This window comes from Antennarius striatus, chromosome 6, assembly GCF_040054535.1.
Source record: "Antennarius striatus isolate MH-2024 chromosome 6, ASM4005453v1, whole genome shotgun sequence".
NCBI lineage: Eukaryota > Metazoa > Chordata > Actinopteri > Lophiiformes > Antennariidae > Antennarius > Antennarius striatus.
In genome coordinates, this window is record NC_090781.1 from 16,588,507 (window position 1) to 16,605,785 (window position 17,279).

At 37.8% G+C, this 17,279-nt stretch overlaps 1 protein-coding gene across 2 annotated transcripts in view; it reads right to left on the reverse strand.

Annotated features, from left to right (window-relative positions):
• Positions 1-15,060, reverse strand: part of b3glcta (beta 3-glucosyltransferase a) — a 58,314-nt gene extending 43,254 nt beyond the window's left edge. The window contains exons 1-2 of one of the 2 annotated variants that reach the window (XM_068318095.1): positions 14,849-15,060; positions 3,537-3,580 (exon numbers count right to left, since the gene is read on the reverse strand). In XM_068318095.1, coding sequence (XP_068174196.1) covers positions 3,537-3,580; positions 14,849-14,975 — 171 coding nt within the window. In that variant the 5' untranslated portion in view covers positions 14,976-15,060. The remainder of the gene's footprint in view (positions 1-3,536; positions 3,581-14,848) is intronic. The other variant, XM_068318094.1, reaches the window with a different exon arrangement.
• Between the last annotated feature and the right edge of the window lie 2,219 nt (positions 15,061-17,279).

Genomic DNA, 17,279 nt, shown 5'->3' on the forward strand with positions numbered 1-17,279 from the left:
ACTGAGTTACTTTTTCTGTGGAGCACACCTTATACAGTGGTACCTCTACTTACGAAATTAATTGGTTCTGGAAGAAAATTCGTGAGTAGAAATTTCGTAAGTAGAGACGCGTTTTCAATGCAAATGCCCTAATCCGTTCCAAGCCCCTCAAAATTCAGACATAAGTGTTTTATAAAGCATGACAATGCATCAAAAAATGTAACAAATTCATGTTACAATTAGATTATTACACAATAAATGAGAGTTGTGCATAATGTAAAAAAAAACAAAGAATAAAGAATAAAAATGATGGTCATTTACCTTTTAACTGCTGTCCTCATTGTTTTTTGCCCTCTTTGGTTCATGCGCTCCTATCTCACGATGCCGAACAACAGAGAGTTTCAGTCCTCCTTTTGAACTTCTCCAACCACCCACGCAATGCCTTAAACTCCTTAAACGTCCTTTTGTTTTAATAACGTGGTGATTGTAGATGCATTGTGGCCATATTCTTTGGCGAGATCAACCAAACGCATCCCTTTTTCATGCTATTTTATTATCTCTTGCTTTGTTTGTACGGTAAAAAAAACTATTTGTCTTTTCTTTTCCTCTTCTCTCCGTCACTTTCTTGGGGTCCATAGTAAATACTCTAAAAGTTAATATATTTACGTAAAACTATCAGAACACTTCATGGGTTGAGGGCCGAATGACGAGGACGCTGCATAGACACCTATCTAGATACACACAGAAATCCCTCTTAGCCAATGGGATGCCAGGATGCTAGTTAATAGCCAATAGCAGAGCAGCTATAAGAATGTTGCGTTGAGAAACCTTTGGGTGCTGCGATTAGCAGCCCATACTGTATTTTCCCCTTTTGTAACTCGAAATTCTTTTTGTAACTAGAGGCAATATTTTCCTGTTGAAGCGTTTTGTAGGTAGAAAATTTCATATGTAGAGACATTCATAAGTAGAGGTACCACTGTACTACATTTCCTGAGGATGACCCTACACAAAGTTTGAATAATATAGCTTTGTGAAGCTATATTAACTCAGTGACTCACAGGAATTAATGCTTTTCTATCACTTCTGCAGTAGTGGAGGCATACTTGTGTGCGTTGTGTGTGTTGTGGGACTGGCTGTTATGTTTCTCACATCTATGAACATTGCCTAGAGGTGAAGGTACCTTTCCAGTGTAAAGTCCTTCAAAATCTTTTAAAATTGTCCCTATGAATTCTGAGACGACTCCAATGGTGACAAAATAGTAGAAATTGTCAATGTTATTCAATGGGTTTGTACAATGCTTTCAGTGTATAATGTCCCCCACTGTGCAGTACTCATGCATCGTTTCGTCTATGAAAGGGATCAAGGTATTTCTCCTTATATTAGTACACTTGTTGTTTAGGCTGTTTATGAAGCCCTGGAGCAGTGGATAATCACAGTACCTGCATTTGCCTTCGCAAACTTTTTAAAGTAACTCTAAGTTCAACCTAATGTCAGTCACTAGATGCCTCAGGCCATCTTCAAAGCTCAAACTTGTTACATATTCAAGCCACGATGGACTGTGTTCAAAGACAGCCACTGAACATTACACTTGTTTACTGCTGCAGCCATGTTTTCTGATTTACATATCATAAGCCTTTTGCATCAATATCATATCCCCAAAATACTGATCAAACAAACTGTTCAAATCCTAAATAAATCTTGGAAAATCTTGTTTTTCATCCACTGTGATAGAACAAACAAGACACAGAATCACAATGAAATATATTGATCCTTTTATAAAACTGTGGCACTACCCCCCGATGGCTGTTTCTGATTTGCATTCTGAGAAGTGTGCTACCTATATCAAAGACATTGCCAGATTTTAATCATGGTGAGAAGAGCCCAGGTGTTGAAAGACATATTGAGAATCCTCTCCTATTCAGTAATCAATCAAACAATGGTTTGAAGGCAAAGACTGATGGTTCAAATCGCATTTCAGTCAAGCTATTGTGTCCTCATTAACTGTCGTTACCATTCCTCTAAGAAGCCCGGTAAAAAACAAACCCAAAAGCCTCAATTGAATCTACGTGTAGCTGTTTGATGTTAGAGACACGTGCGAAACAAAAATATTGTGCATTTTGGTAACAGTAGGTGGATTTATAAAATCAATTGAGAGTTATGCACGTTTTCGGAGTGTCTTTTAGTTAGGATGAATGCTCTCCTGTATAGGATGTGGTGAGACCAATGATGTTGTCTTTTGCGTTAATCTACAGAAATAAAAAAGATCCAACATATGCCACGCATGAAAGAAGTTCAGCAAGTCTACATGAATACAGCAATAACTAATGACTTTATTCAGCTACTGGTTCTCTTCTGAAATATTTCATCAATATGCAATATGTAAATGGCCTCCGTCCAGGGCATTATTGAAGTGCTTTCATGATCTAAACAATTCCATTCATTCTTATCTTATTTGTTAATGTTCCTCAGGTCAGCCTCGACACATCTAAAAAGAGTGCAGCAAACTAGCGTCCTACAAGGAAAACACACTATGAACATGAGTACAAATGCAGGGTTCTACTCAGTGTACGAAAAACCTGGCAAATTTTGTGACATTGAAAATCTTAAAAGCATTAAGGAACACAGGCTGTGTCCTGTGGAAACCTGGTATAAACCCCTGCAAGCTGTCAGAGGCAGCAGGAACCATGTGTCAGCAAAAACATTTATATCTATTAAAATACAAATCACAACCGTGTAGAATCAAACGGAAGCCAGAGAAACCAACCAGAAATCCCTTTTTTTTTCATTAGACAGGATGTGGTTATGTGTCCATTGTAATGAAAACACTGTTCTCTTCATTCTCTTAAAAGATTTCTTCCCCTGAATGGATGCCATTAACATCTTTGCTTTATCACACTGGGATGCAGCTGACCTCAATCTCCCTTTTATAGGAAAAAAAAGTGCTTTGACTGGATCTCCTTTCTAACAATGACTCACAATCATTTCAGGGAGGAAGCTCTTGTTCAAATTGCAAACCACTATCATTGCGTGCCTGGTAGAAAACATTTTTTTCACATCGTTGATGACAATCTGCCTATTATGTGACGCAATATATGAATGCATTTAAAATAACACAGCAGAAGAATAAAACTTCCTCTTCAGGGAAAGAAGCAGCTGACATCAGTAAAGAGAAAGACAGTAACGTGTGATTCCTGTGAAACTAAGAACCTCTGCCAGGAGGCTCACTGTCAATATCTTCTCACATTGAGAAGAAGTGGAGCAACCCAACATGTTAATTATTTATCAAGCAGCAACTGCAGGCTTGGAAAATACAACAGCAACAAAATTGTCTTGTACTTAAAGAAAGAGTGAATGGATTTATAGGGAAGAGAAAATTACACTTCTAATCTGAAGACAAGCAATCAATTTATTAAAAAATATTTTTAAAAAAGTCATTAATCTCAACTCAGGTAATTAGTTTTAATGGAGGCAAGCAGACCAGGAAATGAATGATTAAACTGATTCTCAAGTTTCAGGCTACTTTGCATAGGAAAAATACAGAATAATGTTTTTCTTACCTGTGAGCTTTTTCCTGTGTTGCCAGCTGAAAGGTTGATATGAACTGCAAGAACAGAACGAGAGAAAATATATCATTTTGATCAATAAGGATACTACAACAATAAATCAACTGAACCATAAAATTGTCTCCTTTTTACTTCAGACTGGGTCATTTCTCTTGTATGAATCTGTTCCCACTGGAAGGGCGAACAAAACAACCTCCATTAGGTTATGAAAAGTAAATACATTTAATATTTAGAGCTAATGCAGAGCTTAATTACTTCATGTACAGTCTATGATGGATCTCTGGGAGTGCTATATAGTATATCCATCCAAGTTTTTAATTAGAGGCAGGAGTGCTTCTATGCAATTACATTGTCATTGATTCTCAGATGAGAAAATCTTCGCCGAGATTCCCAGGATTTTTATCAATACTGTACACCAGGAACAGCAGTGCAGCTAAGAATTTATAAGGCAGTTTATATTAAATCAAGCTGGCTGCACTTAAACATCAGTCACCTTTACAGCTGACTTTAATTTGATGACTGAACTGAAAAAGGGTTAAATTTCCTCTCCTGACTTGCTGCAGCAGCCATTAAAGAACAACTGCTTGTGTCATTTAGAACCTGATGTAATCATATTGAATGTATATACATAAATCCAAAGAATGCATGTGTCTCATCAGATTGAAGGGATTTCTGTCCTTTGGCTTTTATGACACAATACCCAGTAATTGAGTCGAATCGTTATTCCATCTATGCAAGGGAACCATTTCTTACATAATTCAAAGAAATGAGTTCACTTCAAAACAGTGTGTGAAGCCTGAAGTCAAACCACCAGTCCAGACCAAGTGAACACTGCAATAATAACCTCATTAGTTGTGCCATGGAAGCACCACACACCAATAGAAGCAAGAGATAGGTCTAATTTGTCGACTGAGTCAAGATAATATTTTTTCATTTTCCTGACAGATAAATGACACAAGAACAGCAAATAAGGGAGGAATTGCACCTGAAGCCTTTCTGATTTTCAAAGGAAGATTTTCCAAAGGGAGCAGATATGTTTGTCCACGCAAAATGTTCTTTTGTTCACTGGTACAAGAAGACACTTCAGCCCTGTTTGTGTTAATAGTCTTTCTGACAGCTCGGAATAGACTTCCAGTAGCAAAAAGTGAAGTAACAAAGTAAAGAGAACAAAAAAGCAGATTAGAGCTGCAGATAAACATGCAGAATAAAAGGCCCCTTGCAAAACATAACAGAGAGAAAACATGTTCCCTTGAAATTTTTAATTTGAAATACATTGTTTACAGATATTCAAAAGTATTGCCGTTTTCAGATGAATGTAAATACTAAATGTAATAGAAAAAATAAGTTCATTCCACTCAAAATGTTTATTTTCAGACTGTTTAAAATTTCTTAATAGATGTTTGGACTTGAAGCTTCTGATGGTCAACATCTGAATCTAGAAAAGTTTTTTTTTCCTTGTTTGATTAATTGTTTGATTGAAAAACATCCAAAATCCCTTTTTCCATATCAGTTTCTCCAAATTATGTTGTGTTTATTTCAGTGATCCAATCTCATTACAAATTCCCGAAGGGCTCAACAGAAGTTAGTTCTTGCCGTTGCCATCTCGACAGTGCCGGCCTCTGCCTAAAGGTTCTTGCTGTTTTAACTTGGGTTCAGACTTCTTCCAACAACAGAAGCCACAAACTCCGCAAAAGAAAAAACCTTGGTAAGAAAGGCATAAAGCAGATTTGACTGGAAATATATTATTTCAGAGTCACAAACATTTGACTTATACTTCTTCACTAGTGAAAATGTCTAACTTATCCTGTTCAGTTAAGTTTCTGGTAATTCACATTGTTAGTCCAGGATGTTGAACCAGTGTAAATGATTTGAAGTTTAATAACAATAAGATAAATATAAATATTGATAATTAGGGAAAACATTAGACAGACGGACAGACAGATACACAGATTTTATTGATCCCAAATTGGGAAATTCACAATTCTCTTATCAGTTTGAACATCTAAGGTGCCAAAACAAAGATCAAAACTTCATCTGGTTAAGACCCCACCATATGTGTGAACACAGAAGTTGTTCCTCTTGAAAAGCCCTTTCAGGAGGGAATGTTTAAGAGATAGGTCTCTATCTTAAATCACAGATAGACTGTGATAGGCATCACAGTCTTAAAAAGTAGACTGTGATGCCTAAAGAAAAGTAAAAGGCTAAACCGAGGAATTACTATAGTGTACAAGTTGGAAGTAAAAGCAATTTCCATAAATCTGCAATAAAAAGCAACTAAGTCCGAGTCATGTGCAACACATTATTATCTAACGTCCATGAATTGTAATTGCTCTAACATTCACAAAATTCAAGCACATAAAGTGTAATTTTGCTCTGCAGAGCGAGAAGAGCAACCATGTTGTCATCTGGTATTCCCGTTTCTGTCAGTATTAAAAAATGCAGCATTTGGCTTGAAATGAAGCTTCCTACAGGAATAAATTGGAGTTCACGATACAGTCTGTTACATCTGCTCTCACATCCCGTGTTCTTCTTGCTCACCTTGGAGAGCCAGCAGCAGAACACACTATCTAATGTCAGGAGTACTGATGGGAACATCTCCATCTCATCGCATCCTCAGCCTGCATAATCAAGAATGTTGTTACCAGACATGTTTTTGATTGAGCTGTACTCGAGGAAATTTGTTTGCTTTGATATTAGAAGCTGAGGAAATCATTGTACAAATTAAAAGCTCACACACGGTTAGATGAATCATTTACATGGCTATTGTAACCATGTCTGATGCAATTAGCAGGGTTATATTCTACTCATAACCAGATCTGATGTGTAATTTCCATTCTTTTTTTATTTTTATTTTAACTTTTCTAGGTTTCAGAGGGAAATGCTACTTTCATTCGACTGCATTACAGCAGTGGTTGGAGCGGCTTTTCTTTGAATGTTTCTGCCAAACTTAAACATATAGCTAATAGAAATACACATCTTCATCTAACATGATGGTAAAAAAAAGTCCCAAACCACATTTGTCTACCAGGATCAGGATTGCTTTACCTTCTTTATGTTCCCATTAAGCTTCTCATGACCCCTTGGCTGGAGTCATGAGACCAGATTACTGCTTACACGGTAATCTGGTTGATAAATACTATAATGATAACTACTTTCTATGCTACATGTATTTTGCTGAAAGCCTTCTTTTGTACTTTTACTTTACCAGCACTTAAAAAGGACTTTTTTACTTGTAATGAATTGACTTTGTACAGTAGAAAGAACTGAATTATATTAACAAAAACAGCTATTAACGTGCGTTATACTAAACTGATTGGTAATGATTAGTCAGTGTCAGCTTTAAACTAGCTCTTAGTATTATATAACCTGTGATACTATTCAGCAGTCAGTGTCAGCTTTGAAAGAGCTAAAAGGATCTGTGTCTCCATGTGTGTGTTCAAAGCAAATGATGACAACTAAAGGTTTCAAAAGAGGCTGCAGAATAAAAATCAAATCCTGAAAAAGTCATTTAATGAGGAAAAGACAATAAAATTTAAAAATCACACTTGCTTGCTGTGAAATGTTGATATTTATGAGTGGACTGTCATCCATAAACTCTGCTTGGACCCTCTCCACCCCCCAACTCAGGACCGTTGAACTTGAACTCAACTGTTAATGACAAACCCCTTCTTCCCATGACCTGCAGCTCCTCCTGATGGAGTTCAAACAAGAACACTATCTGCCCGGCATAAAATGCTGCAGAGTTGCAGTGAGGGCAGGCAAACATTCAAGCCAAAGAGTCCCACTTCTTTTCTAGAGTGAGCAAATCAAATCAGGCATGCAACTGAATTAAATTCTACAAGAGGTGACAAATGGGTTTCTCATGTCACTGTGTTCTTTTAAATTAAAGTGCGTTAAATTTTAAACAAAGTGAATTTACCTTTATTCATGCAAATTTTATGACTTTTTTGTAGCACAACAGCAGAAAAAGCACCCAGAGGTTAGCCGTTAGCTGATTTGTATGTGTGTGTGCTGTGGATACAGCCCGGTGGCCTCTAGAAGAATCAGTCTATGTCATTGCCATTTTATGCCCCATATGACTACAAGAAGCAGTTTAGTCTGCATGTCATCAGTCTAGTGTGGGCATCCAGGGACTGTTGAGGAGTGTAGTGTGAACTATTTTAATGAATGAAAACTGTTTATACCAATGGAACAAGTGTTACTTTATACACCGTATTTAACATACGAACAAAAAAATGCACTTGTCTTCCAGAAGATGGATAGATGGATGGATTTCAAAAAATACATGGTTTTTCCCATCAATACCACCTACTTAGTTATTGTTATTATTGCACCTGATCTGGGCCTCATAGAAGACTATCGATACGGACAGTCTAATCTGGTGGTAGCTCAGAACAGAACTGAACTTAAACTTATTAGGAACTTGTTTCAATCGTGACCTCTCTGTTTTATTCTTCTTCTTGCATTCAAGGAGTGGAGTCATACATCTCAATGAGAAACATTTTCAACTCATGCAGACCTGACTTGACCTTCATTTGTGTTGCCTTGGACACATCCGTGGCTGTTTGCTCCTTTCCACTCTGTTGAATAACAATGCCATTCAAATATCCTCACTGTATTGACATTTGAACACAAGGAGTTGATACAGTATTTCGAGCTTTGTTGCTGTCAATTTTGGATTCCATTCTCTTGTCCCATACAGTAAAAAAAAAAGTAATTTAAATTGTATTGCATTGCACTGCCATGAATAGTGCACTAGTTTATTATTGGTGAAAATTCTATTAAATTCATTCCAAAATGATGTTTTCTTCTACCATGGAAATAAAATTAACATACTTGGTAATCAAAAAGGTAGCAAATACTGACAAAGAAAGCAGCTTGTCAAAAATAAATTAAAACAGATGGCACACAATGTGAGCTGCACATATAATTGTAGTAATGCTTCTGATTTACAGTTTATTAAAAAAATACTGCATCCAAACTTTCAGGCATGCAGGAAAAGCACACGTTCATCTGGCTTTGTGTTGAATCAAATTAACCTTTTTATTCCCACTTCCAACAGCCATCTAGACTGATTCTGGCAAATCCTATTCCTCTGCTTCCATTTGGAGTTCTTTGAATCCTTCAAATACAACTAACAGTTTTCATCATGCACAATATCAATATTTTGAAGCATCAGTGTTTAATTTCTGTCAAGAAAAAACTAGAAAGCATGTACCTCCACCATGACCACTGTCACTCATCGATTGTTGTCAGGTCAACATGAAAAAATTGCTTCAATACAGCACAAAGACCATGAATAGGTGGCTTTTGCTTCAATTCAAGGGTGTGTTGTTTTTGACCAGGCGCAGCAGTTGTCGTGGCGTACTGTCCCAATACGCAACTTCTGCACAAGGCTGTTTCTTTTAAATCAATAAATACTAAGCATATTGCATAATTAAATTGTAACACCATTCACCACTGGTACTCATTGGGCTAACACCAAATTACATCTAACTTGTTAAGTAGGTCAGATGAATGATTCTAAACATTATTCACAGTTATATACAACAGAGATTCCTCTAATTACTGTTTGACACCATATAGCTCAACATTTCTCAGTAGCAGGTTACAAAGACCATTGAAGAACATAATAAATGCATAATTTCGGGTGCTTCATTGCTCAGAAAATGACAGTATTGTCAAGGTATACTGTCCACATCCCCCTTCAAAGCGGTGATGTAATTCTCGGTGTTGGTGTGTTCGTCCGTTTGTCTGTTTATTCATTAGTATGTCCACCAAATATCTTGGCAACCATTGCAGATAGAAAGATGAAACAAAAAGTAGATTACTTGGGCGGCAAAATGGATGAAAATGAGATGATGACCTTGACCTTGAGAAACCTAGGTGACGGTCAAATTTCAACTTTTGTACTCTCAGGTACCGGATAAGATAGAAAGATGAGGGAGAAGGCAATTGTAAGTCCATAGATCAAAGCTAATGCTTTGATCTAACTATGCACAGCTTTGATCTATGGTCTTACACCGGCCTTCTCCATATGCACCAGTCTATGCACTAGTCAGATACTACTTTTCAGGGTACCCCGACATACCCTGAAAGGAGGTCAGGGTAAGTCGAGGGATGTTGCGGTCTCTGACTGCCTTGTTCAGTTTGAAAATGTAATCTACAATGTGCAATACTGCAGAAGCAAAAATCAAATAAAGATTGTGGTCAATCATGTCACAATTAAAATGTGGCCTTTGTGGTGCAAGAAGTGCCTGAGCCCCCAACATGGACCTGAAAGTTCTGCACCATAATGCCACCAGGCTGTATCATCTCCAGATCTCAGCTACACCCTGGTGCTAGAAGTCATGGCTGTTACAGAAAGAGAATGAGAGAGCAGAAAAACAGCCTTCTCCCAGTCTAATGCCTGAATAAACATGCTTTACTGTGTCAAATAAATATTGTATTGTGCAACATCAATGGATTGCAGCAGTGACACAGGTTTCCCATGTGGAATTGTATCTTTAACAAATCCTTAAGGAATTAGTTCAATTTTTTACATATCATCCTGAAGTTAGCTCCTGTTATGGTCTTAATCTTTTATAAAGAAAAGAACAAGAGTCAAAGTAGCTGATCCTGAATGACACACGACAACTTTTCTTGTGGTTTCAGAGAACTTTGACCGAAAGTCTATAAAACAAGACAAAGCGTACCTTTTTTCTGATGCAGACTGACCATATCTTATCATGTCAGAAGTGAATGTAAGCAAACAGGCAGGAAATATTTAAATGTGATTAAAAATAGCTAGGGTTAGTAAGGCTATTCAAGAATCCAAGACAGTTGTTCACATTACATCTTTTGGGTTCCTGCAAAGTATGTGTGAAGTTTGATATCCATTGTATCTCTATACTCAGACACAATGATAAAGGAAACCCATTGGGATGGGATTCAGATTGAAAACCACTAATACATCCTGAATTCCTTTACCTTCACCTTTACTGAAACCATACTACTATAAGTCATGCTGTTCAGGCCGGAGGTGATAGTCAGACCTCGTGAGACCATCTCCATCTTCTCGTTTTGTGCAACCGCATGGGCTGAACTGCAGAGTTATGCTATTAACAAACCTTTAGGATATTGGTTTTTTAAAAAGATGGACATCTACTCATCATTGTCCAATTCCACATCAAGCTGCATCTAAGTAACTATTTTCCTCCATTCCTATGATAGGGCATCACACAATACACGATTCGATTTAGATTCTTGTGCCCGAGGGAGCAGTGAATGCAGCACCTCAAATTATCTCTGGAGAAGCAACTGTGTCATTTAAACAGAACCACTGGTGAAAAACAGAAGAAATAAGTGTGGTTGAGGAAATGAAAGACCTAGTCGACACGGGTTGAGTTTTAATGGTTTAACCCCTGTCAACAGCAGAAAGCTGGCCAATGTTAGCCTAAATTGTAAAATGTTACTTTGCTGCAACATCAGCTGCTCCATCTCTCTCATTGGCTTAAGGGATTTCACTTGGAAAGTACTGATGCAATCATTCAGTTTAACTCCTTTGAAAATTAGCAGGCAATTAGCAGATTAGAAAGTACAAGACCAGATCCATACTACCAGGCAATCTGGGATGATGATTAGGGATGGCCAAAGTTCCAGACTAGCTTTCTCTTGTGATTGTCAGGAAGAGTGAATCAGGATGAATTAGAATAGTTCTTCTGTGGCATGACCCCATCTCTAAATGCAGTTTAAAACATATAATCCTCAGTCAATTTCAATTACCAATAAAACTGTGACTGGAAGCCATTTTTTAAAGTATTAAGATTCATAGTTAATCTGTGAGATGGTAATATGAAATCATGTGGTCATGAAATGTGATCAGGAAGATGTTACCCTTTTTGCAGCACTAAATTATTTACAGAAATTGAGTGAATTGTAGCCTTTTTTCTATTACACTGTGATGGTTTTCAATTCTCGCAAAGCAGGATGAGGCTCCTACGCTCAGCATTTATCTCATTCTGTTCAGGAGGACATCCACACAGTACACTGGGCCTTGCAATATTGGTCACTCACTGTAATTCTCTCGATAGCTGCAGCCACACATCGTGTGCTGCACCCCACCCACTGGATGTGGCTGAATATCTTTATGTGCAGAACTTATACATGGGCATGTTGCAAGCAGAGATACTTCTATGGTCTTGCAGACATTAAAAATGCTTTAATTCCTGATAAATTAAATTAACTTGAAGGATTTGATATTTACGTTTTAATTATTTATCCAATTAAAAGAGTCAGTTCCGTGAAAGAAAGCAGAAATGTCATGTTTCTGCACCAAATGCAATTGCAGCTTTAACAAGGCAGTCAGAGACGGCAACATCCCGCGACTTACCCTGACCTACTTGCAGGGTAGGTCAGGGTACTCTGAAAGTAGTACCTGGCTAGTGCATAGACTAGTGCATATGGAGAAGGCCAAAGTGAGCAAGACCATAGATCAAAGCTAGTGCACAGGTAGATCAAAGCAGTAGCTTTTATCTACGGTTTTACACTGGCCTTCCTCGTCTTTCTATTTTATCCAGTTCCTGAGAGTACAAAAGTTGAAATTTGACCTTGACCAAGCTTTCTCAAGGTCAAGGTCATCATCTCATTTTCATCCCCTTTGCCGCCTGAGTAATCTGTTTTTCTTTTCATCTTTTTATCGGCAACAGTTGTGAAGATATTTGGTGGACATACTAACGGACGAACGAACACACAAACACTGACAATTACAATACATTACCACTTTGAAGCAGGATATAATTAAAGTGCAACGGGTTTTTGCATGACAAGTCTGACGACAGGGGTGTCAGTAGACCCATTTTAAGGCTCATTTATATTCCATCTACATAAGAAAATAAAAATAAAAAAGTCCCCTTAAAACAATGTATCCATACACGAAGACACCTAAGTATCCTCTCTGTTGACATCAGCACATCCATAAGATGGGAGTTATGTGACAATAACAGACAAAAAACACAGGTGTTAGAGGAAGTCCCACTAATACACATAGTCAACAAAAATGGGTAATGTAAACATTCAATTTTCTTTTCAAGATTACTAAGCAAAATCAACAGATTTCTAATCCAGTGGTTCTTAACCTGGGTTCGATCAAACCCTAGGGGTTCTGTGAGTCGGTCTCAGGGGTTCGGCAGAGACGGAGGTCAAGACAAAACACCCGACACGATGTGTCGAGTGTTGTTGCCGAACATACACAAATCACTGTGTACGTTTGACACATCGTGTCAATTCATGATGACACGCCCCCCTTAGCCATCACTTGGCTGCAGGTGATCACGCTACATCGATTAGCCTACCTGTGCTACAGGGGATTTTGCGCACTCAGTAGTTGATTTATGCCTATCATGATAGTGCGTCACCTGATTGCTTTCTTAATATTTTAATTCATAGTAACTACGTTGAGCAAAAAAAGAAAATGGTCGGGCAAATATGTGCACCGTGAATTTACATTTACTGTGAACGTGATGGGAGTCAGCGTTCTGCATGATTTGCAATGTCAAGTTGAACAACTCTAGTCTCACACTGGCAAAAATAAAAGAACACTTCCTTAAGCTTCATGGAAAACAAAAGAAACAGACTTTGCTGTGAAAAAGACATAAGAATAGCACTTGCCAAGGTGAAGCCATGCATATCTGAACTGGTCGCTCAATAACAACAGCAGAAGTCACACTGATTTGCAGGTAGGTCATTTCATGTGAGTTCATGCACTGTCTTGGTTTTATTGTTTGAAAAAGGTGACATTAATGCTCAATTCATTAAATACGACAGTAAAACATATATTTCTGTCTTAAATTTGAAAAAAAAAGGGGTTTTTTTACTAAAGAAGGTTTCGGAGAGTGAGCATATGAAACCGGGAGGGTTCGGTAACTCCAATAAGGTTAAGAATCACTGTTCTAATCAGAGAGCATAATTACATCCCATGTTTTCAAAAGAATAAAAATCTTCATTTGATCACATGACTGTGTCATATAGGCTACCCACTTAGTCTTCAGTTACCGTAATAATTTACTGAGTTTGTCATAATTTTTGACATCTAATTCAAAATTTTTAACATTGTTTCTAACAATTTGGGAAAATCTTGAGGATTCTCAGAGAAGCTTTTATTGGCGACCCTGACATGCATGGAAAGCGGATGTAGTTATGTTCGCAGCAGGCGTCTGAGAGGATATCAGCTACATTGCAAAATAGAAGGAAAGTTTTATTTCATTTTTCACTATTTCCCCCCCTTTTTCGTATCTAAATAATATGTTACTGTATATCCGTTGTCCTGAATTATGACTACACTGCCTCCAGTGACTTCCAGAGGTACTTCTCCATCTTGCTCATATCAATAATTTTTTAGGAAACATGCAGGGACACGGTTAAAAAAACAAAAAAACAAACAAACCCAAGATAGAGTACGGATCACAATTACACTGAATAAAAATAAGCCTAATAATAGGAAAATAATACAGTATGTCATTGTAATTATTGATGCCAAAGCAATTCATTTTTAACTGGATTACAAACTCTGAGAAAAACACCTTGCTATCAGGATCCAGGTATCACTGAGTGACTTTTACACCACACACAAAAAAAAAAACCTCCCAAAAATTATTGAGAATATTAAAGAAAATGTCATTTAAAATAGAAGTTTACGTTGAGCTTCACACTTCTGTGTCATCTCAACAGAAAGTGTTTCAGGTTCAGCAGAATTATTGCTGTATAGCAGTGGCTACAATACTGGAATAATTAAAGATAATTTGTATGCTAATTAAAAACGCCCAAAAATAATATTTGACTATTATATGTCGGTGTTTGATGTCAGGTTTTAAGAGTCTGCTGTCGTTACTTGTTCTCGCCCCACATCCAGTGGCAGAACCCAAGCTGGGCGCACAGATTAGTCGCTGAAGCCTGAGGCGCAATCATCCTTGGGGGCACCATTGCAACGATGACGCGTCAGGAAGCAGCTATTTGACGCTGCGAGAGGGAGCACACTTAAACGGGGCAGCCGTGATTAAAGAAGGGCGCTCTCAAACATTTCCCATGATTATTTCTCATGTAAACTTGAAGCTATGACACTGTAGACTGACACACAGCGTGGAACTCCTCAGGAAGTTGATCATGGCTCCGCACTTCTCAGTTCGTACAGTTTGGGAAATAACACTCGCTGTTACTCTTTCCAAACACACGCTTCGTCTGTGAATACGGGATAAACTGTTGAGTTCCTTCAAGGCTGCCCTTTCCTGAAGCTCCTGCCATGAGGATTAGAAAGTAAAGAGAGCACTTACAGAGGGAGAGGAAGATCCAGCAGCCTGCCACTTTGTGCCCGATACGAGGGTTGTTCGTCAGCATCCTGTGAGAGCTGTGCGAGCGGTGTCGGCAATGTGGTGGAGAACGCGACGCGCACACTTGCATGGGCTTTCTGACAGTATCAAAAAAAACAAAAGGGCTTTTCCTTTTCACAGTTTCTCACAAAACGGGGAGAGGGTTTGTGCTCCGGTAGGAAATAACTCGCTTTTCTGTTCGAGGCTCACGGACGCGCTCTGCTGGCGGGATGAGTTCACATGCAGGCCGACTGACCGCCAGCTGCTGCCTTCAGGTGCCGATGAGAAACTGTAGATTCTGGGAACACGTGGACGTCAAACAGTTTAATAAATCTAGTTGTGGGTTATAGACTTTATTCTTTGCTACAGTTTATAAAGATAACACGTCCCAAGACAGGATTAAAAAAAACTCATGGATTCGGACATAATCACTGACTATTACCGGTACCTTTACAAAAAAAAAAAAAAAATCCAAGAGGTTACTTTACCGCTTGTTTTGTTCATTTGTTTGTCTCTCTACAAGTAGTTGTCAGCAGATTACGGTCATTATTTTCACTTTCTTCACAAGTAGGAGAGAAAGCATCTTGGAAAATTTTTACCAATGTAGTGAAAATAGTGACATTCCGATTAAAATTAAAATATGCATGAGCAGCTCATCACACTATACCTTAATAACCAATTCTTTGCACATGTGGAAAAATAAAATACAGTATATATTTGGAGGCTGGCAATAGGTATTGGGACATTGAATGAAAAAAGAAAGGGGTAGAGATGAGACACTGCAACCAACATGTAGTTGAGATCATGCAGATTAACAGTCATTTGAAAGGTAAGATGATTTGTTGTTTCTTTGAAGAAAAAATATAGCCATTCTAGTAACAAGACCAAACTCCCTAAGAAAGCAATTTATTGAAAACAGAGGTGCCATCTGCAAGAGAATGCAAATGCACTCTTAAAAGTGAAATTATCTTTCACGTGTTGTTTCATTTTGTACATCCCATAAAGGTAGCATATGATTCAGTCCAGATATGTATTTATAAGCAAGTCTCTCCCACTGCTAGAAAACATAAAACCAACTGGCGACAATCTGAATTTTTCTCCTGCAGCTATAAATGAAAGTTCAAATGCGTGGACAATGACAGCTACTTGATTTTACAGAGGCACAGTTCATGACTGCTGGCAAGTGTCTGAAGTTCTCTGTCATTTCTTTGTGGGATGAAAGTTGTGGGTTTTTTGTGTCGAATGGTTGTTCATGTCCATAAATAGTGATAAGCTGCTGAATAACATAATAATATAACATTGTCAGTGTCCTCATAGATTTTCACTTAAACACCACACTGATTTTCTTGCAGCTAAAGCGGGGAATTAAGGCAAGTTGTTAAACTATAATTACTGTTTCCTACCAGGCTGTTCCTGGCTTTCACATAAAAATGACTCCCTATTTCTATAAAGGTGCTGATATTCACTGAAAATTTCTGAATAATTGAGGCTCGCCTGCTTTGAACTAGTGAGGCTCATTAAGTTGAGCTAAATGGAGGATAAGTATGGTGTGTATTAGTCTTGTAATTAATGTTTGTTAACAATAAATTGAATTCACTCATAGTTTGTGCAATGAGAAGGAGGGGAAGTGTTCAGATAGGTATGTCTTTATCTAGTGGAATGTGTGTTTGTGTGTGTGTGTGTGTGTGTGTGTGTGTGTGTGTGTGTGTGTGTGTGTGTGTGTGTGTGTGTGTGTGTGTGTGTGTGTGTGTGTGTGTGTGTGTGTGTGGCGCGGGTGTGTTTTTATGATAAACTGCCCATCTCTCAGGGTGTTATTTTTATTAATGGTGGCTTAATAATTTATCACTATTACAAAGAGAATTTTCTAACTTGAGTGTGGAAAATGAGCAATGCAACTGAATCGCACATTTTGACATGTTATCTAATACTTTTGCCCACACTAACATGATTGTGTCTGCCCTCATGTCACTTAGCTTACCATTAATTTAGTGTTAACTTCAATATAATAATATAAACCTTTATTGTCCCAAAGTGGGGAAATTTGTGAATATTACTGCCCTGACTATTTAGCATATGATATGATTAGTCACTATGAGAGACCCTCCTCTCTATTAGTCTTTGATTAGTAGTCTAGACAGCTGGTGAATATCTTATACTTACATTGTGTTTTATAGTGCATTGTTTTTATGTCCTGCAATTGTTTCTGGTAGGTCTTAGAGAGTAGTACTTCTGTATTCATAATAGTAAAGGCATTTCACTGACCTCAAATGTTGATTATAGATTAAAAATGAATAACTACTTACGAACAATTCAACTTACAAACAACCTTTTGGAATCAATTGTGTTTGAAAGCTGAGGACGACCTGTACTTCTGTTGGCTGCAAGATTTTACTCT